Source organism: Danio rerio, chromosome 19, assembly GCF_049306965.1.
Source record: "Danio rerio strain Tuebingen ecotype United States chromosome 19, GRCz12tu, whole genome shotgun sequence".
NCBI classification, from domain to species: domain Eukaryota; kingdom Metazoa; phylum Chordata; class Actinopteri; order Cypriniformes; family Danionidae; genus Danio; species Danio rerio.
Genome location: NC_133194.1, coordinates 33,135,247 through 33,160,260, shown reverse-complemented (window position 1 = coordinate 33,160,260; position 25,014 = coordinate 33,135,247). Strand labels below are relative to the sequence as shown.

Here is a 25,014-nt window from a genome sequence, read left to right as displayed (position 1 = left end):
ACAACAAAAATCTGAAAAATGAGTGATGTGTAATAACAATGGAATGACACAAGTACTGAATAACTGAAACACATTTAATACTTTATATAAAAGGCCTTTTTGGTGATGCAGCTGAAAGATGCCTCTCATATGGAGAATGAAGCATGATGAATGATGCATTGCTCGGGTGTGAGTTGTCACAGACTTCAACAGAGTGTAAAAATCTAGATGGTTCTGCAGGTCTCGTCTATCAAATCTGATCTTTAATTTGTAAGTCAGGTGATTGGCTGGGCTATTCTACAGCTTGATTTTCTTTCTCTGAAAGTATTTGAGAGTTTCCTTGGCTGTGTTTTGGATCATTGTCTTGCTGAAATGTCCACCCTGGTTTAATCTTCATCATCCTGCTAATGTAGATGTTCCACTGAAGCAGCTTGTATTCATTTACAATGACGAAGGGTAGAGGGTTGCTGAAGAACTACTGGGAGATTTCAACTGATGTCTGGGCTTTCACTGCCTTTCTACACCTCTCTCTCCTCATGTGTTCAATACTTTTTCTTTGCTTTATTTCATTTTATTACGCAAAAACTCAATTTCTAAACTAATTCATTTTGTTTTATTTGCATGTTTCTTTGGTTGTTACCGACATCTGGTGAAAATGTGAAGTCATCAGCACCTTTAGAAAAACTTTCTGATAAAAATGTTGACCTGTTCAATACTTATTTTTCCCACTGCATCCAGATTCAAACAAAAAGTGCTTCAAGGGTAATTGCGTCTGTTGCTTTTTGAATCAGGAATATATAGAGATACACTAATATCTTAAGTCCAAGGCATTCGGGGGAAAAAGACAGTATTTTTGACCTTGGACTTGTGATATTTCATATGTCATGGGTTATTTATTATATCATGCTTTAAATCCCTCTTTTCTGGTTAATTAAAAGAGAGGAAAAGGTTGGTGCCAATAGCCTAGTGGTTAAGTGCGCCGACATATAGCACCATGGTGCTCACGGCGACCCGAGTTCGATTCCCAGCTCGAGGTCCTATGCCGACCCTTCCCCTCTCTCTGGTCCTAATACTTTCCTGTCTGTCCTTCACTATTCTATCCCAATAAAAGGTGAAAAACCCCTAAAACATAACAAAAAATATTTTTAAAAAGAGAGGAAAAAACTTTGTGTCTCTTTAAATGCAAATGAGCAGCTGTTTCCCTCCAGCAGTAACAAACAAAAACATCTACATATATTTTTAAACATTAAACGCCTGATATATGTTTTTCTGGTCACAGACGTGAACCACGGTACTACAATCAAGCTGTTTGAAGAGTTCAGAAACATTATATGCAATTTCCCCCTTTTGAGTGGACTTTGTGTGGTTTAACTTTGCAGATCTTTCTTCATGCTTAAAGAGCAAGTTTATGCACTAAATAAATTTGCAATTGTAAAAAAAAATCATAATATGACACCTTTATTTCTTTAAATTGGTAATAAAACAGACTAACCTTCAGTAATTATCATAAATTGAGTGCAGTGTGTGCTTAGAGAGCAGCACCATGGACAGCAACTCCCTCCTCCAATGCAATTTTTTTTATTATCCAGTGCACAATCAACCTTAAAATACATGTCTGTGATCCATTTAATACTAGTTGGGAAAAAAAAGGTTTTGAGGAAACAAAATGTCAAAGAACAGGTCAACTCATTGACAAAACGCCATTGTTGAATGTAGTAAATGACAGGTTTATTTCTTGCACAAAATGTACAAAATAACAAGCAAATGGACACCCCCCACCCTCCTCCCTGCCCTGTTTGAATCGCACCGCTGATATGAAGTCGAAGATCTGGAACAAATGTCTACGGCAAGTCCGATGGTCCAAGCCAAAACGCATGGTTTTCTCAGAGACAACACATACCCAATTCAGATTCACCGAACAATTAAAAATGAATAAAAACACCATATTTACAGTCTCGTCTGAACTTTTACAGCATGCCATCTATATATTCATACGGAGCTTGTGTTTATCAACGGAACCCCGTATAGAAATGTATTAGAAGATCAAATTAAATTTGACTAATGGCGAGAGACACCCAAGGTACAGCACTGCGTTTGTCGTGGTAGTCATTCTTTTGTTTTTCCACTCACTTTTTTTTTTTTTAAATATGTGATTCTAACAGAAAGGATTTCTATTAAACATTTGTTTAGGCTTCCAACGATTCCACAAGAAAGAATTCTCATATTTACACCAAGTCTAAAAGCCTGTTCACACTAATAACAATAACTATATCAATTGTTGTCAATGCAGAATGGATTCTGATTGGCTGTAATTGTTTAGCTGGAAAATAAAATGGCTGTGCAAATCTGTTTCCAATGATGTTGTTTTAGTGATCATCATGTACATTTGAAACGATTTTTAGAAATAGTTATCACTTTTAGTGTGAATAGGCCAGCCTCAAATCCTGTTGTTGTTTATTTAATGTATCTAATGTTAGATTTGAATTCAGATCGTATTCACACGTATTCAACGAATCACTCGAACGTCACACAGCGCATCACTTCTATTTATCTAAAAGGCAATGTTGCAGTCTTATTTGGCAATGATTTGCTTTTGAATACACAGGAAAGCAAATCCACTTGGCTGTGTTGTCGATCACAATGGCGTGATTTTTATTTATTAATTTTTTCTCGGACACATAGTCACTTTCTACTGATGATGTTTGTTATATGTCGCTCCGCCTGGACTGAATGTGACGCAGTGAAAGCAGCTATGGCACAGGGCAGAATGTGTGTGTGTGTTGTTTGTGTTTCATGGCTTACTCGCTCCGTTTTAACGCGGAAACTTTTACAAGAGCAAACAAAACAAGAAGTCAAGCTATTTAAAGGATCGTTTGTCTCATGATATGTACAGCTGGCCTTTGACTTTCAAGAAAACAGCTCTGTCAGCATTATCCAGCGTCTCATACGTCGGTATGAAGGCATTTGGAATGAAAGTGTTTGCAGTCGTCACCTTGGTAGAGTATTGCTGTACAGCACTAGTGAAGAAGTCTAACAAAACGCTTCATTTCTTTACAAAACTATCCTGTGCTTTCCGAGTATATACAGCTAGATGGTTATTATATGCGTTAGATTTCTTTCTGTCTTTAGTCCATATCAGCAGAGATGTGTCTCAAGTACATTATGTGAGATTTACATTTATTTCATAACAGACTTTGTGCCAAAGAGAGGGAATGACGCCATGGACTGCAGTTTTATCAAGGAAACCCACAATTCCCAGAAGCATATCGAGGATAATGAGGCGAAATCAACTCAAAACGCATGAGAATGGATTTATACACAGTTTCAAGCCATGTTCACGTGGGATTCCTTTTCAAGTGTGCAAAAATACTCTTCAGACGTAACTTGGAATATGAACCATCGGTGGTTTTAACTATCGCTTTTGAGTTTTTCATTTCTTAAACGCTTAATATGTTGTTGTATATTGGTATCGGGTAGTTTTGAGTTTGGAATTTTTCTTAATATACATATATATCTATTTTTTCTTCCTGCTTTTACAAAATGACACACGATGACGAACCATCAACAAATTTCTCTCTCTATATATATTTATTTTCATATTCCTTTCTCTTTTCTCTAGAATATCTTATTTAAATTGAGATCAAGTTGCTCTTGTAAACAAACAGGTTTCAGAGGTTTGCCAGCCGCCGTCGTTTTGTTCTCTGACAGTCTCTATCTCTTGGAGTCTTCCTTTCGTCTTGCTCTCATTGAAGCAGGGCCCTGATTTGTTTCGAGGTGCTGTCATCATTTAAATGTCTTGTCGTATACCTGAACGAAAGAAAAAAAGACATATTGAGGCTATGCCTATGTGGTGTTGTTTGGTACTTCATCCCTGTGTGGTTCAGAAAGTCATATGTTTAACTCTGCTCTCACCTCAGTGCATTCAACAGTCCCTCCACGCTGTTTGATGGCTGCTCTTTCAACACCTTGATGCAGCCCTTCATCTGCACACACACATACACATGCAGAAATACAGCTTTAAAAGAAAGGTCAAACCTTTCTGTCCCTCACCCCTGGCTGTGATCATGGACACCCACTCATGTACCGTAAACAGCATATACTGTATGAGCAATCACAAAGCTCTCATGATATTTCCAGGTATATCGTGAAAGTGTATGGTCATATTTTTGCAAGACTTGTATTGGAAGGCTTCTTGCATGGTTCACTGCAGTTTTGAAGTGAACCCTGGCCTATAAAGCCACTCATGTGTTTTGGAGATTTACAGTTGAAGTCAGAATTATTAGCCCCCCTGAAGTATTAGTCCCCATTTATATTTCCCCCCCAATTTCTGTTTAATGAAAGAAGATTTTTTTCAGCACATTTTTAAACATGATAGTTTTAATAACTAATTTCTAATAACCAATTTCGTTTGTATTTGCAATGATGACAGAAAATAATATTTGAGATATTCTAGATATTTTTTAGGATACCAGTATTCAGCTTAAAGTGCAATTTAAGGCACTGATTGGTAATTAGGAAGGTCATCGTATAACAGTGGTTTGTTCTGTTGATCATCGAAAACATATTTCTTAAGGGGGCTAATAATATTGACCTTAAAATGGTTAAATTAAAAACTGATTTTTTAAAGATTTTCTTCAGACGAAAACATATTATAGGAAATACTGTGTAAAATTCCTTGCTCTGTTAAACATCATTTGGAAAATATTTGAAAAATAAAAACAAATTCACAAGAGGGCAAATCATTTTCACTTCAACTGCATATCAGAAAGTTGATTTATACTTTAAGAAACTTCTACAAAATTTAGCAGAGATATAACTATTGTTAAATACTCAGCAATACATTTTACTAATCAAAGAGTTTTACATATATATATATATATATATATATATATATATATATATATATATATATATATATATATATATATATATATATATATATATATATATATATATATATATATGAGTAGAAATCTACAAAATATCTTTATGGAACATGCACTGTAAAAAATTATATGACAAAAAGTGATGAAAACAAATGTTTTTTTTAATGTTACTTTTCTAATATACAGTTGAAACCAGAAGTTTACATACACTCTAAGAAAAGGAAAATAACCTTTTTTTTATGTCTGATGGTAAATCATACTATACCTTTACTATTTTAGGTCTGTTAGGATTACCTAAAATATTTACATTTGCTAATTGCTAGAATAATGAGGGAGGTTTTTTTTTCTTTTTTTTTTAATTAATTTCTTGACTGTCAAAAGTTTACACATTTCCTTGGTATTTTTTTTTTTAGCTTTGCTTTTAAACTATAACTTTGGTATCCTTCCACAAGCTTCTCACAATAGTTTAAAGGAATTTTGGCCCATTCCTCCTGACAAATATGGCGTAACTGAGTCAGATTTGTAGGATGTCTTGCTCGCACAAGCTTTTTTTACTCTGCCCACACATTTTCTATAGAATTGAGCTCAGGGCTTAGTGATGGCCACTCCAAAACGTTGTCCTCAAAGCACATTTTAACTAATTTGGTGGTATTCTTAGGGTCATGGTCTGTTTGGAAGACCCATTTGTGGGCAAGTTTTATTTTCCTGGCTGATGTCTTGAGATGTTGCTTCAGTATTTCTACTTAATGTTCTTTCTTCATGATGTAATCTATGCTGTGAAGTGGACCAGTCCCTCCTGCAGCAAAACAGCCCACAACATGATGCTGCCACCCCATACTTCACAGTTGGGATGGTGTTCCTTGGCTTGTCCCCTTTGTTCTCCAAATGTAACACTGGACATTATGGCCAAACAATTCAATCTTAATTCCATCAGACCACAGGACATGTTTCCAAAAATTATTATTTTTCCCAGTGTGATTTAGCAAATTGTAATCTGGCTTTTTTGCTGATTCTGGCTTGTTGACTTTCCCATGTTATCAATGAAGGAAGCAGTTTGTTTGAGGTCTTCCTTAAATGCTAATCTACAATTGTGTCTCCAATTAACTCAAATGTTGTCAATTAGCCAATCAGAAACTTCCAAAACTATGACACCATTATCTGAGCTTTTGTAGAGGCATAATTTGATTTTCAAGAAAAGTTATAACAATTTCTCAAAAAAAATCTCTCTTATTATTCTGCTATTAAGCATAATAGAAACTAATTTTATAAGCTTAACTTACCTAAAAGAGAAAGTTAAGTCACATTAACATCTGACTTTTTTTTAATGGTTATGTGCCTTTTTATACAGTGTATTTAAACTTCAGGTTTCAACTGTAGTAATCAACTTGATATTTTAATGATTTCAATGATGAACAACCCATAAGTTTGTATAGGCAAAAAAAAACTTTTACAAACAATGGCAACTGAAAGAAATTGCTAAAGGAAAGGATTTGTATGAGGAGGGTACATTTATTTCATACTCTGATTTAGTGGATAAATGTCTTATTGGAGCACTTCTGGAAATGCCTGCAAATTAGACACTGCATTAAGTACAAATTTAATTTGAAGGACAATCCTGTATATGCTTATTTACCGTCACCACAAGATGCTAGAACTGCTTCTATGTGTTACAAAAAGATGCTCATTGTAAATTCAGAAGTATGTGATAATTTGAGAATAATCTGGCAAAAGGATTTGGGGATTGATATTGAGGAGAATGAGTGGCTAGACATCCTTTCCAATGTAAAAATATAAAAGAAGTTAGAGGAAAGTTCATTCGGTACAAAATAATACATAGATACTACTACACACCATCCAGACTCTATAGGATGGGACTAGCTGGAAATAATTTGAGTTGGAAATGCTATATAGAAGAGGGTACTTATTTACACAAGATCTGAGAATGTGGCTTAGTTTACTCATTCAGGCGTAAAAATTAGTAAAATTTTAGTAATGACGTAGGAGTGGCTAGGCTATGAGTTACCTGTAGAGCCACAGCTATGCCTTCTGGGTGACAAACTAGTGATACCTAATATACAGTTGAAGTTAGAACTATTAGCCCCCCTTTGAAATTCTTTATCTTTTTTAAATATTTCCCAAATGATGTTTAACGGCGCAAGAAAGTTTTCACAGTATGTCTGATAATATTTTTTTTCTTATTATTATTTGTTTTATTTGAGCTAGAATAAAAACAGTTTTTAAATTTTTAAACACCATTTTGGGGTCAACATTTTTAGCGCCTTTAAGCTATATATTTTTTCAATAGTGTACAAAACTTCAATAACTTGTCTAATTATCCTAACCTTAAGCATTTAAATGCCTCTTTAATCTCTATAGAAGTATCTTAAAAAATAACTAGTTAAATATTATGTACTGTCATCATGACAAAGATAAAATAAACCAGTTATTAGAAATGAGTTATTAAACGACTATGTTCAGAGATTTGTTGAAAAAAAAAAATCTTCTCTCCGTGTGACATGATATATGTAACATATATCATATGTATGTTCTTGGCTGTTGAACAATAAAAAAAGGATCACACTTTATTCCGATGGTTCGGTTGTTAAATTTAGGTTACATTGCATCTACATGCCAACTGCTTCTCAATAGATTATAAGTAGATTGTTAGTTTAGGGTTAGTGTAGGTTGAAATGCACTTGCAAAGTTTCTTATAGTCAGTTATTGTCTGTTGAAAGAGCAGTATCAACAGATATTAAGCAGACAGTCTACTAATACTCAAATGGGCCATCAAAATAAAGTGTTACCAAAAAAAGTTGAATAAAAATAAAAAAAATAAAAAATGATTCTAATGATAAATTAATATTTTATCATATCTATAATAGATATTTTTGACCCGTGCGACAAAAGACTGGTGTTGTGGTCCAGGGTCACATTTTATTACATTCATATCATGCATATGCTTAAATCATAATATGGGTATTCTGTAAGAAAGTGAGTGAAATTTAAAAAGGCAGCCCTCCAAAAAAAGAAAACTATGGCATTTCTCTTGATATAAAGATTTTTCTTTTCTGCAGTGAAAATACATTAGTTTTAGTCCTACTGAGGAAAGTCAAACAGTTTTGTACAGTAATTAAAACGGATAACAAAATTAACTAAAGGATATGGCTCTTTCATCCCTTCATAGATTATGAATTACATTTCTTAGCATTAATCTACACATTTGTTTGATTTATTGTTTTATTTATGCAGTAATGGGGATAACCCTTCTGAATTTTTGGAAAAATCTGAATATTGTGTGATGCTAGGTTCTAAATAAAGTTATATCATACAATATTTAGGAATAGAAATTCATTTCATTTATTTAATTTTCCTTCGGCTTAGTCTCTATTTCAGAGTTTGCCACAGCGGAATGAACCACCAAATATACAGCATATGTTTTACACAGCGGATGCCCTTCCAGCTGCAACCCAGTACTGGGAAACTAGGAATAAAATGTAATCAGAAAATGTTATAAAAGTTAAAAACAAAATCTAAACAAATCCCTGACATACGCCTTCCCAATAAAGCAAGGAGTACAACTGAAAATGAATTCCAAGTTATATTCATAATACATACTCTTATACATAAGTCACAAATATGAACCTACTTCAGAGAGTGTGATGTTTGGTTTAGGCCAGCATTTATTTTAATGAAGGGTTTCATTTAGTCAATAAATCTATTTGAATATAAAGCAATGTCATTGGAATTTATTTTTAGAAGTGTAAAAAAGCACTCTTTGATATACTGATTGCATAACAGTAAGTCAGTAAGGTGGTCTTACATCAATCTTGGAGGTCTTGGCAAAGGCACCCACTGGATGAACATGGTCATAAAGGATGATGACGCCCACCATCACACGCATGCAGAAGAGCATAGTGTCTGTGTTAGTGAAACGGCACCGGTACTCCCTTTGGACAGGAAAGAAAGAAGACCTTAAGCTAAACAATACTTTCTTGTGGAACTGTCATGAATAAAAATGTTGAGAATTAAAAAAAAAAAAAAAAAAAAAAACTGTAATTCAGATGAACTTACGGAGTTTCCAACATGACACGGCACACGCAGGCCATAGTGCTCAGGCAATCTGTGGTGTCCTCAATTGGCAAAGTCTTGTTCTACAATACAACATACATGTAAATTAATACCAGTAAGAGCCACTAGAGGGCGAAATTTTTTTCTTCTGAACAATATTACTGGATTGTTTCAATCCAATTCAATCCAAATATGGGTAAAGAAATAAGAGCTAACTCCTGTGCAGTTCGATTTTCTTGTTTTTTTTTTTTACCCAGCTCTAAAACAACATTTGGGTTTGGTCCTATTATCCCAAGTTTGAGCAGAAATCCCATAATTTTTGTTTGTTTGTTTTGTTTGTTATTTTTGTTTTGGAGTGTACCATTTCACACAGAAGGTGATGTGAAATCATTGCTTACCTCTGACACAAATTTAGTTGTGGCATTGCTCAAAGTTTTGAGCATAGGTGTGGCTTCGGCGTAGAAAAGTGACATCCGATTGGCCATTTCATTATTCACCTCGTTCTCAGCTTCTAACTGTAATAAAATGAAATATGTCAGATGTTTTGTTGCATATATACTGTACACACTCACTGGCCACTTTATTAGGTGCTCTTTTGTGACATGCTACATTATTTAGCTTGAACTAGCCATTGCAAGATTCACTGTGGTCATAATACACAGTTTTAGTCACATTTGAGAAATTGACAATATAAAAAAATAATAATTTAAACGCAAAGCAAACCTTTTTACGTTTTAGGAATGTTTGGTTGCTAGTAAATAGTTTGCTTTGTCATTCAAAAATTAGATTAAATCAGTGTCTTTAATTGAAAAAGTTTCAACATTTTAACAGAGATTTTAGTAGATCTCCTTACCTGCTGATTGTTCAGCCGATTCCTGCTAATGGTCCTCCTATAGTAGCTAAAGTCATTCTGTATGGCTGGATTCGTCATCTAGTAAAGACAAGTTCAAGAGTCAAATCAACTCCAATGCAGACAAATGTAGTTTCCAGACACACTCCAAAAAATGTTTGCTACTTGTTCAAACTGTTTATTTAAAATTAGTTGAATCAACACAATTCTTGAGTTTTTTTAGACAACTTACTTTTTATGTTCAATCTACTTTAATTTGTAAAAACAATCAAGTTAACTTTGGGTGCTTTCACACCTACACTTTTGTTTCGGAACCTGCCTCGTTTGCCCTGTTAGCATGGTTCGTTTGGCATATGTAAACAGGGCAATCGCGCTCTGTTCCACGCCAAAGTAATCGCTCCGAGATCGCTTGAATGAGGTGGTCTCGGCTCGATTGAAACGAACCCTGGAGCGGTTCGATTGCAGTGAGAAAGCAATCCGATCCGAGCACGGTTATATCAGTGTTTATTGGATATGTAATAGGCATACGGCTATATGAAGAGAGAATTATGAGTATGGCGGGAAGTTTCGCAAGTCTCCGGATGCCCCCAAACAAGTGATGATCTCCCGGTGATCTCGCGTCTCCTTCCCGGTCCTCAAATAGGCATCGTCGCGCACCCTTCTGGATCTAGTGTTTTTACAATGTAATTCTTAATCATACATTCATTCATTCATTTTCGTTCTACTTATCCCTTTATTCATCAGCGGTTGCCACAGTGAAATTAACCGCCAACCTATTCAGCATATGTTTTACGCAGCGGATGCCCTTCCAGCTGCAACCCAGTACTGGTAAACACTCATACACTCTTGCGTTTACACACATACACTATGGCCAATTTAGCTTATTCAGTTCACAGTGGGTTTACTCACTTTAAGCAAAGTCAACTTGTCACTTTTAAGGCAGTATGTTTGCTCACTTTTATAGGTAAAGTCAACTTTGCATTTAAGGCAATGGGTTTAGTTTTTTAAGTTAAATAATTTTTTTTTGTTTAAGGCAATGGGTTTACTTTTTTTTAAGTTTAATAAATTTTTAGTGTTTAAGGCAATAGGTTTACTCATTTTTCAAAGTAAAGTCTACTTTTCACATTTAAGGCAATGGGTTTACTATTTTTATAACCCTTGTATGGTGTTCGGGTCTGTGAGACCCGTTTTCAGTTTTTATTCCTAATGAATTATTTTTCGAACTGAAATTCATTGGCTTTGGCTTATTTTCTGTAAACAACATAAATCTGCAAAAATTTTCAATGACCGCATTATATACCTCCCCCCACAAATTTACATTACATACAAGGTGTTTGGGTACACTGGACTCAGGTCTAATAAAAGTCTTGAAAGTGTAGTTCCAGTGTTCCTACACCCTGTCTTCATCCTTTCTGGTGCTGCTGTTTTCTTCCCCTCCCCTTCCTGCTCCCGCACAAAGTTGCAACATTGTTAAAAATTCAACTATCAACACTGTCTACTCTTACATTCCCGCACATTTTACCCTCTCTCTTGCGGGAACCAAGCTTTTTTTTCTCATACCCTGTCCCCTGGCCAAAAGATTATCTGCTTTGAGGGCCTTGCAGAGGAGCTTCTGATGATGTCCATGACCATGGTGGGAACAATACGAAAAAACAAATCCATGGGTTTTATTTTTTTTTATAACATTAATAAAAATAAAAAATAAAAAAAACAAGAAGCACATTAATTAATAAATATGATCTAACAAAGGTAAAGGGGGAAAATTAACCATATTTGCTGTTCAAATGGCTTGTAATTGGGATTAAGTAAACATTTGTTGAGTAATTTGACATAAAATTGTTTGATAGTATTATTTGCAAAGAACAAAACTTTAGCGGGTCCACCAATATACGAACACCACACAAGGGTTAAACTAAAGTCAACTTTTCACATTTAAGGCAATGGGTTTACTCACTTTTTTAAGCAAAGTCAACTAATCACTTTAAAAGCAATGGGTTTATCCACTTTTTTTAAGTAAAGTAAACTTCACATTTAAGGCAATGGGTTTACTCACTTTAAGTAATGTGAACTTTCCACTTTTAAGGCAGTATGTTAACTCACTTTTTAGGTAAAGTCAACTTTGCATTTAAAGCAATAGGTTAACAATCTTTTTAAGTTAAGTCAACTTTTCGTATTTAAGGCAATGGGTTTACTCACTTTTTACTAAGTATAGTTAACTAATCACTTTAAAAGCAATGGAGCAATAAAGTCAACCACATTAAAGCAATGGGTTTACTCAATTTAAGTAAAGTCAACTTCACATTTAATGTAGTGGGTTTACTCACTTTAAGTAACTTGTCACTTTTAAGGCAATATGTTACTCACTTTTTAAAGTAAAGTCAACTTCACATTTAAGGCAATGGGTTAATTTTTTTTAAAAAAGTAAAAAGTAACTAGTTTTTTTAAGAGTATTGGTGGATACCTTCACCTTCAGTAGGTGACAGAAAACCATCCATCTCACTGTGAAGACTTATTTACGAGATGCCTATTCTCAAAGGTGCACTTTAGAGACCGATCAGCTAATAGTGTTTTTTATTTAGACATTTTTCTTGACTTGTCTGTTCCAGAACATCAACGTGAAGGCTTGACTGAGTGCAGGTCTAAATATTTAAGCACAACACATGCCACATGAAATCAAAGTGAGCAATGTGTAGGAATCGCTCACCTTAAGCTCATCAAAGCTGAGTGTGAAATGCAGGATCTCTGCGAACTGTTTTGCGAGGGCCTGCTCTCTCTCCAGATGCTGCATGGGAGCATAGGGTGGGCTAGTTAGGGCCTCCAAAAGACTGCGCAGGGCATTCTCTGTAAAGACATATTGATTGTAGACTTTATTGTCACTTAATACACTTATATCTTTAGAAGTTTGTGTTTTCAAATGCATTTACACTGTTGTTGTCCAATATGCTTTCCATTTCCACCCAACACCTCTGACCTTTAGCACGATTTGTAATCAACAGCATAATCTATCGGTAGCGGTGCACTGCAGTGTGTGCATTTCATCTCCATGGTTACCAGCACAACAGTTGCCATTGTATTTACCTCAAACGCGTTTCTTTTGTATTTTTTTGTAATTGCTGCAATTTATTGTAATAACCTGTGATCCCGTTGCCAGTGTTGCCTAGGAACTGAATAAACGTTGAAAGCCGCAGCTCATGCAAGCATTAATGACTCCCAACTGCAGTATATCACCATAATCATTAATGCATGCTTCTGGTTGCTTTTAAACCCACTCTTCATTTCAAAAGCACACTCTATTGTATCAATAAGGAGTAAAATGACTGGCTCACTATACATTATGCTATTTATTACATGGTGGCTGTCTGATACCAGATTTAAACACACGTACATTCATACATTTTTATAACTTTGGTCGGAGGCGCTATATTCATGTACTGACTGAAAATTTCAACATGGTGGACAGTTTATGAATAGTGACCCATTAACACAGCAGCTAATAAGACATCTATATTACAGTTGAGTCAAAATTATGTAAAAATTATTAGCCCTCCTATGAATTTTTTTTCTTTTCAAATATTATTTCCAAATAGTGTTTGCTATAATTTTTTTTCTTTTTTTTCTGGAGATTGACTTAGTGTTTTATTTCAGCTAGAATAAAAGCAGTTTTAAGCTCAATATTAGAGATAATATTTCTAAAGGATCTGTTAACCTGGAATTGGTAAGATTTTGGTTAAAACTCAAACAATATAAACAAAAAAAAACAAAAAAAAAACAATGTTATGTGTATTAACAATGGAATAACACAAGGATAATAATACTGAAAGTTATTTAATACTTTATGTAAAAGGTATTTTGGTGATGGCAGCTTAAAGACGCCTCTCATGTGAAGAATAAAGTCACATGCATTGCTCAGGTGTGAGTATTTCACAGACTTCAACAGTGTAAAAATCTTGATGGTTCTGCAGGTCTCGTCTATCAAGTCAGATCTTCATTTTCATCTTTCATTTACAGCTAGATTTTTTTTTCTGAAAGTATTTGAGAGTTTCCTTGGCTGTGTTTTGGATCACTGTCTTGCTGAAATGTCCACCCTGGTTTTAAATTCATCATCCTGCTAATGTAGATGTTGGACCAAAGCAGCTAATATTAATCTACAATAATGAAGGGTAGAGGGTTGCTGAAGAACTACGGTGCTGCCTGGGCTTTCACTGCCTTTCTACATCTCCCTTACCTCATGTGTTCAATACTTTTTCCCAGTGTCATTTCATTTTATTACACATAACTTCATTTCTAATAATTAATTTCTAGTAACTAGTTTAGCTTTCTTTGCATAAATGGATTTCCTTGGTTGTTACCAACATCTGGTTAAAATGTCAAGTCAACAGCTCCTTTAGAAAATGTAGAAATATGTTTTCTGAGAAAAAAAGTGACGTGTTCAGTACTTATTTCCCCCCACTGTATGTATTTTAACCCTGTACCACAAGACCGCAGTACCTGCAAAAGGGCAGTTTTTTTAAAATGGAGATTTATACATCTAAGTTGCATGGGTACATTTGTAGGAACAGGCAAGGCTACACTGAGTGGAAAATATATATAGATTTTTTTTAAATGTCGAAAACTTTCAGAATATTATGTAAAGATCATGTTCCATGAAGATATTCAATAAATTTCCTAATAAAGTTTTGGGTCAGTTTTTTTTTTATTATTAATTTTATTTAATAATTTAATTAAAATTATTCTGTTCATCAAGACAGCATTTATTAAATGTAAAATACAAATTAAATAGTTAAATACTTATTTATAAAATATTTATTTATTACTTATTGCATGTAGTTTCTAATGAAATTATTACTAGAGTCATTGCTATTACCATTAATAATGATAATAATAATAATAATAATAATAATAATAATAATAATAATAGTAATTAATATTAGAGTGATTTCTAAAGGATCATGTGAGTCTTAAGACTGAAGTAATGAAGCTGAAAGTTCATCATTAAAGTCACTGGAATAAATTATTAAATTAAATGATAAACTACTTTTAAACAGTTATTATATAGTGAAATAACATTTTACAATTTTACACTTTATACTGTATTTTTAATTAAATAAATGCAGCTTTGGTAAGCAGGAAAAGCTTATTTTAAAACATTTAAGAATACTACTGACCCCAAACTTTTGACCTGTAGCTTATACATTATTGATTAGTAATATGCATTACTAAGAACTTAATTTGAACAACTTTAAAGGTGATTTTCTCAGTATGTTGATTTTTTTAAACCCAAAATATTGTCTGATCCTAACAAACCATAAATCAGTGGAAGGGTTATTTAATCAGCTTTCAGATGACGTATAAATCTCAGTTTAAAAAAAAAAGTGGTCCATACACAAATATCATGTTAAATGCACAATCATCAATATCATCACTACAACAGTTAACTCTACTAATAGTGAATCCAAGCTGCAAGTTTTGTTGTACCATTCACCACTTAATATGTAAACCTCTTTGTTTCCTGTTTGGTGACTAGATGTACAGCTACACCATCAGTCCTAAACCACCTCTGAATGTCATTAGTATGCCTAAGCATGTCTCCAGAGGAGCGATCCTTTCCTCTCATTAAATATGCAGCAGCCCTACTATAAATAAAGAGCTGATATGTTTTATCTGGAGGCCTACCGAGAAACCTGACTCTATTAGCCAGGGACCAGATATTGCAGATACCAGGATGTGTTGAAGAGGGTGGGGCTTTCTTTTTTTTCTCATGAGTCACTGCGACGCTACGGCACGGAAAAGCTTATCTGTGTGTTATTTGTCAGGCCGAAGATCTGCGTTTCTCACTAGTCAGCACTGTCGTGAAAAAGAGGCAGCTGATCGACTATTGTAAAGAGCGGTGTACTGAATTGTCAGGAAGAAACGCTGCCTCTTCTATGCTCTGCTGCCACCGTTGCCATGCCAACTCTCTTTACGAGGTCATCTGCAGAGGAGGACAGAAACGGATGCTTGCACCACTCACGGTCAGCGCGTTGGATGACTTGTGCATGCAAGGCCCATTACATGACTATAAAAAAATAGACAATTGGGGGGAAAATGGCCACCCACTTACCTAGCCTGAGAGAAAACTCATAGAATCTCTTAAGTTTGGCCACCAGGGGGCAGACCGCATTCCAGGCCTTTTCCTGCAACTGGAGGTCATTGGGGTTCTGAATTGCCTGGAGAAAAAGACAAGCAAGAATGCTAAAACTGACGATCAAATAACCTTATATATGCTAAATGCTATACTATACTATATACTATACTATATGCTAAAGTCACACTGCAGGATTTATTCAGTAGTGCGAGTTATTCAACTCAGGCACAATTGCTATTTATAGACCAGAAGTCTACTCTAACGACCACATTATAATGCTGATGCTTTAAATAGGTGAGTAAATAGATTTCGATAGATTTAATTCCTAATGCAAAACTACTACTATGGGTTATATTTAGGGTTTGCACAAATAATTTGCATTCAGATTATTGAGTCTTTCATTGAATTTGTAAAAGCGAAACGGATGCAGCAACTTAAGGTGAAATGCATAGATGACACTTTCTGATTATTAATACATTGATGTACACCTGTAGCCACTGTTGACATTTGGCATTAAGAATCTAAATAGACAGTGAACAGGGACTAAAACGTGACCACTTTCAGAGTCAGTGAGAAATACATTGCTTTCAAAATAGATGCTCATGCGGTCGAACGCATATGAAAAGTTTCAAAAGACCACCTAATCTACTCCTGCGAACATAAAATGATTGTTTCTGAATTAAAACTTTACTGGAGTTTGCCAAATCGTAATTTTGGTCTTTCTAAAATACTCAAATAAACATTTTTTTTAGTAAATCTTCTACATTCAGAAGCCATAACTGAATTTTGTGGCCTTTTGTTAGCAACTTTTGGGAAAATAAAACTATATGTTCACAAAGAATTAGTACATGATAGCATATCTGAATGATTTAGATTTGTAAAAGCAAAGCGGATGCATCAACTTAAGCTGAAATGCATAGATGATACTTTCTGATTATTAATACATTGATTATTAATACACCTGTAGCCACTGTTGACATTTGGCATTAAGAATCTAAATATGACAGTGAAAGGGACTGAAACATTTTTGACCACTTTTAGCGTTGGTAAGAAATAGATGCTCATGCAGTTGAATGCGTGTGAAAAGTTACAAAAGACCACCTAATCTTCGTCTGCGGACCTAACATGATTGTTGCCTAAAAACAATATTTTGACTAGGAATTAGTACATGATGACATATCTGAATGATTTGTATTTATGTATTACTTAATCTGGGGTGCTTAACTATCATAGTATGATGCATCGTTTGGGAGCAGAGCAATGTAGTGATGATTGTTTCCCAAAACCGTAGTTTCTCTGTCGGAGATCCATCGTTAGAACCACATTAGTTATAATGTAAAACGCCCACAATGATGCTCTAAACAGGGTGGTAACAACATCTTTAGAGAAGAACCCCATAATTTGTTTGTGCAAATGGATTTTGTTTTACATTCATTCATTCATTTTCTTGTCGGCTTAGTCCCTTTATTAATCCGGGGTCGCCACAGCGGAATGAACTGCCAACTTATCCAGCAAGTTTTTATGCAGCGGATGCCCTTCCAGCCGCAACCCATCTCTGGGAAACATCCACACACACACACTCATACACTACGGACAATTTAGCCTACCCAATTTACCTGTACCGCATGTCTTTGGACTGTGGGGGAAACCGGAACACCCGGAGGAAACCCACGCGAAGGCAGGGAGAACATGCAAACTCCACACAGAAACGCCAACTGAGCCAAGGTTTGAACCAGCGACCTTCTTGCTGTGAGGCGACAGCACTACCCACTGCGCCACTGCCTCGCAAGTGATTTTGTTTTACACGCACACGCATTTAAAAACAAAAAAAAAATCTACTATTAGTTTAGACAAAAAAAACATGCACTCGTTTTCCATATTAATTGAAATGTAAATGGTACACATAGGGCCCGTGTTTCCTTACAAATATGATTGAGAATATTCCATATTATATTCTAAAACATAAAATCACTAACAAAAGCTAACACATATTCTTATCTCATATATAAATCATATAATTAAATAATTAAATAAATAATGAGGCTATTTATTAAGAAATTACATTTTATTTATTATTTATTAGGAAATGAAGAAAATCCTACTTTAATGAAACCTACTTTAATAAAATCCTACTTTAACTTTGAAAGCAAATTACACCTAAGAGAGGTGACTTAAAAAAATCATTCCAAAGTTAAATGTTAAAACATTCTAAATAAACAGGGCATAGGGGGGATAACTGGCAATAGAACACAACCAAGAACTGTTTCCAACTACAGCTCTAGAGGTGTAGTTGCACGTGCACAAGTTTGCAAATTCTCGTTGGAATGAAGGATTTGGGAAATGCCAAATTAATGAACTATGTTTGTAACGAAGGAACTTGGGACCTTGGTTAGCTAACAATGGTTTCCGGAAATGCACCCCTGTTTAGTTGCTGATTCAGTATGATTAAAAATGGTTTAGTTCTTGATGAGTTTACACATTTACTCAATTATTTGTGCATCAGTTAAGCATCTATTAACACATTTTTTCACCTATATTATGTTACTGAAAATACTTTAAAAATACAATTTAAAAAATTGTACCATCCCCAAAAGTTTAAACAGAGGTGTAAATACAGCATCATGTTGTCCACTGGGTCTTAAAATATATTTTAAAAAGCTGAAAAATCAATTTAGAGAAATAATTTTAGGCCCTCAAAAAGTCCTAAACGTTATTTTACATAGTATTAAATTTTTTTTTGCATTTTTAATAATACAATGTAAGCTAAAGTTTGGCTGATTTTAATCTGCAAATATAGCAATAATATAAATAAAATCATGCTAGATTTTAGGTCAGGCTGCATTGTTTAATGCAGTAACCAAGGTAATACCGTTATTTCTGCTGTTCTACAGGTGTCACCTTCTGGATTGGCATTTTTATTCTGTAAATTAATAATGCTTTAGTTTAGGATTAGTTTCTTACAATCATTATTTAGTAAAAATAATATAGGTTAAAATGTCTGTGTCTCAGATGTTACTGGGTGAAACCTAAAGTGGCAATGAGGTCTTAAATTGTATGCAGTCTTAATGTCCTAAAAGCAGTTGAATTTCTCTCTGATTCCGGTATATACCCTAAGCACTAAAAATTGGATTCCAGAATAGGATGAGTATGCAACCACCTAAAGCACCCTAGCAGCTATCAAGACCCCTCAAGCATTTAGAAACACATTTTGCAAAGTTAATTAGCGGAAAGTTTGTCTTCAGAAAATGTAAAAATCATAGCCATACCTCTCTTATTTCTTGTCCTGCTCCATTGTAAGACTGTAACTCCGCCAGTATCCCATGGGCTTCTTCCAGCACGGCACTAACCTGGTTATACACTGCTGTCTCTGCCTCTGTGGGCTGAGCATCTGTGGGCAGAGGTCACTTTGAATGAGTCTGAATATAATAGACATATGTCATCAGAAATACACTGTCTTCTTTCAGTTCCTCTATCAGCCTGTTTTACATCACCTCTGTCACACTATCATTCTTAAATAATTTCTTTGTGTCCTCTTAGATAAATTATTAATCAATTGGGTAGTGTTCAACCACTCAAGTCAGAGTCCAATCTGAAAACCAGACCCATAACTGAAATAAAGCTTCATGGTGTATGCTAATTTGGTTCTAACATTGGATTATCATATTTTTTTTAATTATTATTTTGGCACCCGCAGGGGGAAAGCTCTTTCCAATGGGCTTTGAAAGATAGGAACCATAAATCCACATGGATTAATCTGGTAATGATGATGGCGTTATTGTGAGTCGGAAGTACATGAGGAGGATTTAGGTTGTGTCTGGGTTTGTCAGGATTTGTTGTGGTTGATATTAACAGCTCTGGTGGGAAATGTCTATGAAAGGCCAAGGCCAATGAAACGGCTCCATATGGAGTTGTTGGCAAGGCAAGGACGGGTTTAAAGAGTTGTGTCAGCTTCCAACACAGCGAGCATCACAGATATTTGATTAATAAGCTGATTATAGCAAGCAGGAAAGCACAAGCACACAAATGTCCGACCATAATATCGCACCCTGGTGGATGTGGAGGTGACTGACTTTCTGTTTGGATTTATTTTTAATCATAAGCCCTCCACTCTTAAAAAAAATTGTTCGGAACCCTCTATAAGTAGCTCTTTAGAAAGAAGTGTTAATCCAACCATAGTTCTGTTATGCATAGTTTTATTCATACATCCAAAGTTTCTTTTCTATGTCGGCCTATCTATCTCTATCCACTCAACCATTCAGCTTACACATTCATTCAAAATTTAACTTATCCTTTGTTCCATCCATCCAACTTTCCATTCATAGTTCTGTTAATCCATACATTTATCTACTATCTATCCAACAGCTATCTATTCATTCATTCAACTCGAGCCATCTATTGTTCCGTTAATCTTTATCCAGTTTTGACCATTCATTATCAATCCACCCATTGATTCAATACAATTAATTACACTTATCCATCCATTCAATATTCTATCCATTCATCCACCCAAACAGTACTACCTGATAAAATCCTGTCTCCTATGCCAGTAGTAGGAACAACAAATAATAACTGGACTTCTGGTTGATCATTTGGTATCAGAAGTGGCTTATATGAAAGGCGAAGGCCTCTAGATAACATTTATTTTACCAAAACAAAATATAATCATGCCTTGATTCTTAATTAATTGCATAATAATTTGCAAGTAATACACTGCATCCTTACATCTCTGCAATGACTCAAATAACCTACTAATAAAGTCATCTGGAATGGCAAACAAACCGTTCATGTAGGACTCCCAGAGTTCATCAAGATTCTTTGGATTCTTCTTCAATGTCTCCTCCCTCAACTTACCCCAGGTATGCTCAATAATGTTCATGTCTGGTGACTGGGTTGGGCAATTCTGGAGCACCTTCTTTGCTTTCAGGAACTTTAATGTGGAGGCTGAAGTATGAGAAGGAGCGCTATCCTGCTGTAGAATAATTTGCCCTCTTCTGTGGTGTGTAATGTAATAAACAGCACAAATGTCTTGATACCTCAAGCTATTGATGTTGCCATCCACTTTGCAGATCTCCCACATTCCCCCATACTGAATGTAACCCCAAACCATGATTTTTTCTTCACCAAACTTGACTGATTTCTCTGAGAATCTTGAGTCCATGCGGGTTCCAATAGGTCTTTTGCAGTATTTGTGATGATTGGTATGCAGTTCAATAGATTATTCATTGGCAAAATCTACCTTCTGACACTTTTCCAAATGATCAACAAGAAGTCAAGTTATTATTTGTTGCTTTTACAACTGGGATCAATGATAAGACTTTTGTCAGGTAGTGTATATCTAACCACCCTTTCATTCATTGTTCTATTAATCATTATTTCAATCCATTCATACAAACTTCTATCCATCATTCATCCATTCATCAGCTGTTCTAACTATCCACAGTCCTATGCATCCATTTAAAACTTATCTAAAAATTATTTATGTGTGCAAAATAGAGAGTTTTGGATTAGGCCATCATTACCTGTCATAGCTTGTTTCAATTTCTCACAATAAGTGATTTCTCTTTGCCAGATTTACAAGTGTGCTCCATTATTTCCCATGCAAACAGGAGGGCTGCAATATATGTAGAAGCAATTTTTGCAATCAAAGGCCCTTAATAAAATCTCCCTATAATTGTGTTAGAGGAAATACACATGTAGATGTTTGTGCTGTCAGCTGAGCAAACAAACAGACAACACTTCAGTGTAATTGCCACTGGCTCCTCCCCATCATGTCACCTCTGGCTCTGTTTGCTCATCCTGTCTGTGATCTTCAAAGAGCAGTCTTTAAACACCAGCATCAGTGCTACAGTGTTACTGTAATATTTTCCTTCTGTTTCAAATATTTCTTTGTGCACCATGTGCACTTTGTGGTTCTTTAAATGCATGAACTATTCAGCAAAACAGATATTGAGCTCAAAACTTGTTTCTACACCATTGTGTCTTGTATTTAAGAAATTATTGAATTTTTATGAGTGCCATTAGTGGCACAGAAACCCCATTTCAGATCTGAAGAAATGTAAACCAGTTCAGTGTAACAGAGGTGATCATTTGTTTCACTGTCACTAATTCAAAACTTCCAGAACAGGAGAACAGCTATTGTCCAATAGTTTTGTATGTTGTATTCAGCATTTAATTTTTTTCTCTATACCACATAAATTCTGCTATATAGGGTCAATGACAAATAATTATTAAGGATGGTATAGTGAAAACCTAGTTTGAAGACATTTTCTAAGATCTTTGAAATGTAAATGTTTTGTTAACTTTCATGGTCTTATATATATATTTATACAACAGTTCTGTCTGGCTCTCGAATATGATTGCCTGAAATGTTCTGCAATATCAGAACTCGTACAGCCTCCTCACCCTTCTGTATTACTCCGCCTACATAGAGTGACAGCAGATGAATAAACTCAATACAGTTTGACAAATATTGCAGCTGTTGGACAACATAATACACTTTTTCAGGTGAGAATGTAGTTGTTTAGATTGCAACTATGCAGTTTATTTATAAGCATGGTGCCTATTTTAAATATTTATAATTTCTGAGACAGCACATCAGCATCCATCTGCTTGTCTTTGAGCAGAGCAAAGATGGTTGATGCTCCACCACAAGATGGCAAAAGAGATCGCATAATAAGCCCTTAGAGGAGAAAATATTTTCAAACTACAGCTGATCCAATCATTATTAAACTGGTAAGTGACATTCTAAGTTGATCTCTCTCTTTTGTATGTTGTAGTGCTGTATTTATACCATAGTAATTATAGTGTATTCAGTGTGTAATGTGACTCACATATCAGGAATATATGTATTTTGTGTTGGCCACACTTTGTACAACCTTGAGTTACTTTTTGGTTGGCCATCTATTTGTTTCTAATGTGGCTCCTGTTTTCATTACTGCAGAGTAGTTCAGTAAAAAAGAAGAAATGCCCGCATGTGTTTAGCGTTTTTCCTTGTCGCAAACATAACAATAATCTGGTAGTGTTTGTGTTTCTTTGTTTTTTTTTTTTTAGAGTTAATTATTGCGATATCCCGATTACAACAGAGAAATACTGGGAAATGTCTCTAGACCGATGGCATTTCATGCCGTTCAGACTTATAATCTTAAAATGTCAGCAAAATAACTTGTTTTGTGATCACTTTAGACATTACGCTACAGAATCATTCAAATACTAGCTCTGAAAAGGTGTTTGTGAATTAGTAACGGTTTCTGTTGTTCTGACATCAGCTGCAAATGTGAATGAATGGCGGAAGAAAGTAGTTTCTCTTAAAAAAGATTTTTAGGCTCCGTGTTTGGTTTTCATTTTATTTATACGATTATGCTGTTGAACGTAATATCACACTCGTAGCAGAGCGGTATGACTGTATATCATCACTGGTGGGACACAAAACACGCCTCCCACCTGTGCCGATGTACTGCCATATCGCACTGCGGCAAGTGTGATATTGCTGATTTAAAACATTTCAATAATACTTCCATTTAATGAATTAAAAAATATCATGACATTTGTTAATTTTCCTTCAGCTTAATCCCTTATTTATCAAGGGGTCTTCAAAACGGAATGAACAGCCAACTGTTTCAGCATATGTTTTACGCATCAGATGCCCTTCCAGCCGCAACCCAACACTGGGAAACACCCATAAACTTTCGCATTCACTCTTACACTATGGCCAATTTTGTTTACCTAATTCACCTATACCGCATGTATTTGGACTGTGGGGAAAACTGGAGCACCCGGAGGAAACCCATGCAAACTTTGGGAGAACATGCAAACTCCACATTGAAATGGCAACTAGCCCAGCTTAGGCTCGAACCATCGAGCTTCTTGCTTTAAAGTGACAGTGCTAATCACTGAGCCACCATACCACCAAAAATACCATTATACTTTGTAAATACATGCGTGTTTACACATGTTAATTATTCTTTTCAACAGATTTGTTAGATAACATTACTTCAAAGTCATTCATGCATTACTTTGACTTTTCAGTCTGAAACTTGAACTAACCTTGCTCTGTCTCGTCTGCTTAATGGGGCTTTTGATCACAGTTGCACCTCAGGGACATTTTTAACTTGAAGTTCCACTAAATCTGGATGAAATTAGCTTTAATTTAAAAATGTAATTCATAATCAAGATCTGCATTTAAGTCAATAACTCAGCAGATGTTGAGGAAAATCAACTTATGTCATTGACCCTATATTGAATTACAAACAAAGTCGTTATCGTTTAGGGCTTGTACCACTTTAAGTACTATTTAGACGTGCTTTAGAAAAAGGATGGTCTACATTCTTTAAGATACAGACTGGACAACAACTGCTCTTAAGTCTTCCAGTTTCTCACACTTGAGGGACAGGAGTTTTATTTCCTCCATAAAAAGGAAACGTTAGGCATGTAGCTGTTAGAGGTGTCATAAAAGAAAGGATTACTCAGGAGGGAGAGAAGTGCTTTGGTAAGGGTTAAAAAGGAACACAACATCAGAGAAAAAGGAAATTGAGGCTCCCATTTCAGTAGGCAGCATCCATTCCCACTTCCTTAAATCCTCAGACTGGTTAATAATGCATTCACACACACATTCAGACACACAAGGACACACAGGAACAGATTATGGAGCCAACACTCTTTACAAGTCTGCAAAGGTTTGGGTGAAAAAAGAGGAGATATGTTAAGTGTTATGTGATTATGTTTTCCATCCTGCTCTAACTGCCAAAATAAAAAGCGTGGCATTCGTACGATGACCTTTAGTTCACAGCCGACCTGTAGACGAGCGCAAAAAAAAAGACAAATTGAGGTCAGCGAAAACCCTTTGAATGCCAGGCATTGATTCGCAAACAGAGGGATTGCAGGGAAAAGGAAGTGAAAATGGAGAGGACAGCGAATGAGGAGGTACTGTGAGTAAAAGGGAAAGAAGAGCAAACTCAAAACATAAGAAGCTGATGGTCTCACGTTCAAAGTCAAGGAAAACTATTGGACCATGCTCAAGTTCGGTGCAAGCCAGCAGTTTCAGGAGATTTCCCATGATCCCCCTGGAACAGAGAGAAGGGAGAAGCATGTGGGTCATGGGGAGGAGTGGA

General features: G+C 35.3%; 1 protein-coding gene across 7 annotated transcripts in view; it reads right to left on the bottom strand.

The window, feature by feature from the left end:
- Window positions 1-1,682: 1,682 nt before the first annotated feature.
- fam49al (family with sequence similarity 49 member A, like) overlaps window positions 1,683-25,014 on the bottom strand; it is a 53,604-nt gene continuing 30,272 nt past the window's right edge. For 4 of the 7 annotated variants that reach the window (XM_005159614.4, XM_017352223.3, XM_073930771.1 and 1 more), the window contains 10 exons: window positions 24,887-24,966; window positions 19,174-19,295; window positions 15,884-15,989; window positions 12,488-12,624; window positions 9,787-9,864; window positions 9,332-9,448; window positions 8,937-9,016; window positions 8,686-8,812; window positions 3,892-3,962; window positions 1,683-3,786 (listed from right to left, as the gene is read on the bottom strand). In XM_005159614.4, the coding sequence (XP_005159671.1) occupies window positions 3,723-3,786; window positions 3,892-3,962; window positions 8,686-8,812; window positions 8,937-9,016; window positions 9,332-9,448; window positions 9,787-9,864; window positions 12,488-12,624; window positions 15,884-15,989; window positions 19,174-19,295; window positions 24,887-24,959 (975 nt within the window). In that variant the 5' untranslated portion in view covers window positions 24,960-24,966 and the 3' untranslated portion in view covers window positions 1,683-3,722. 7 annotated transcript variants of the gene reach the window in all.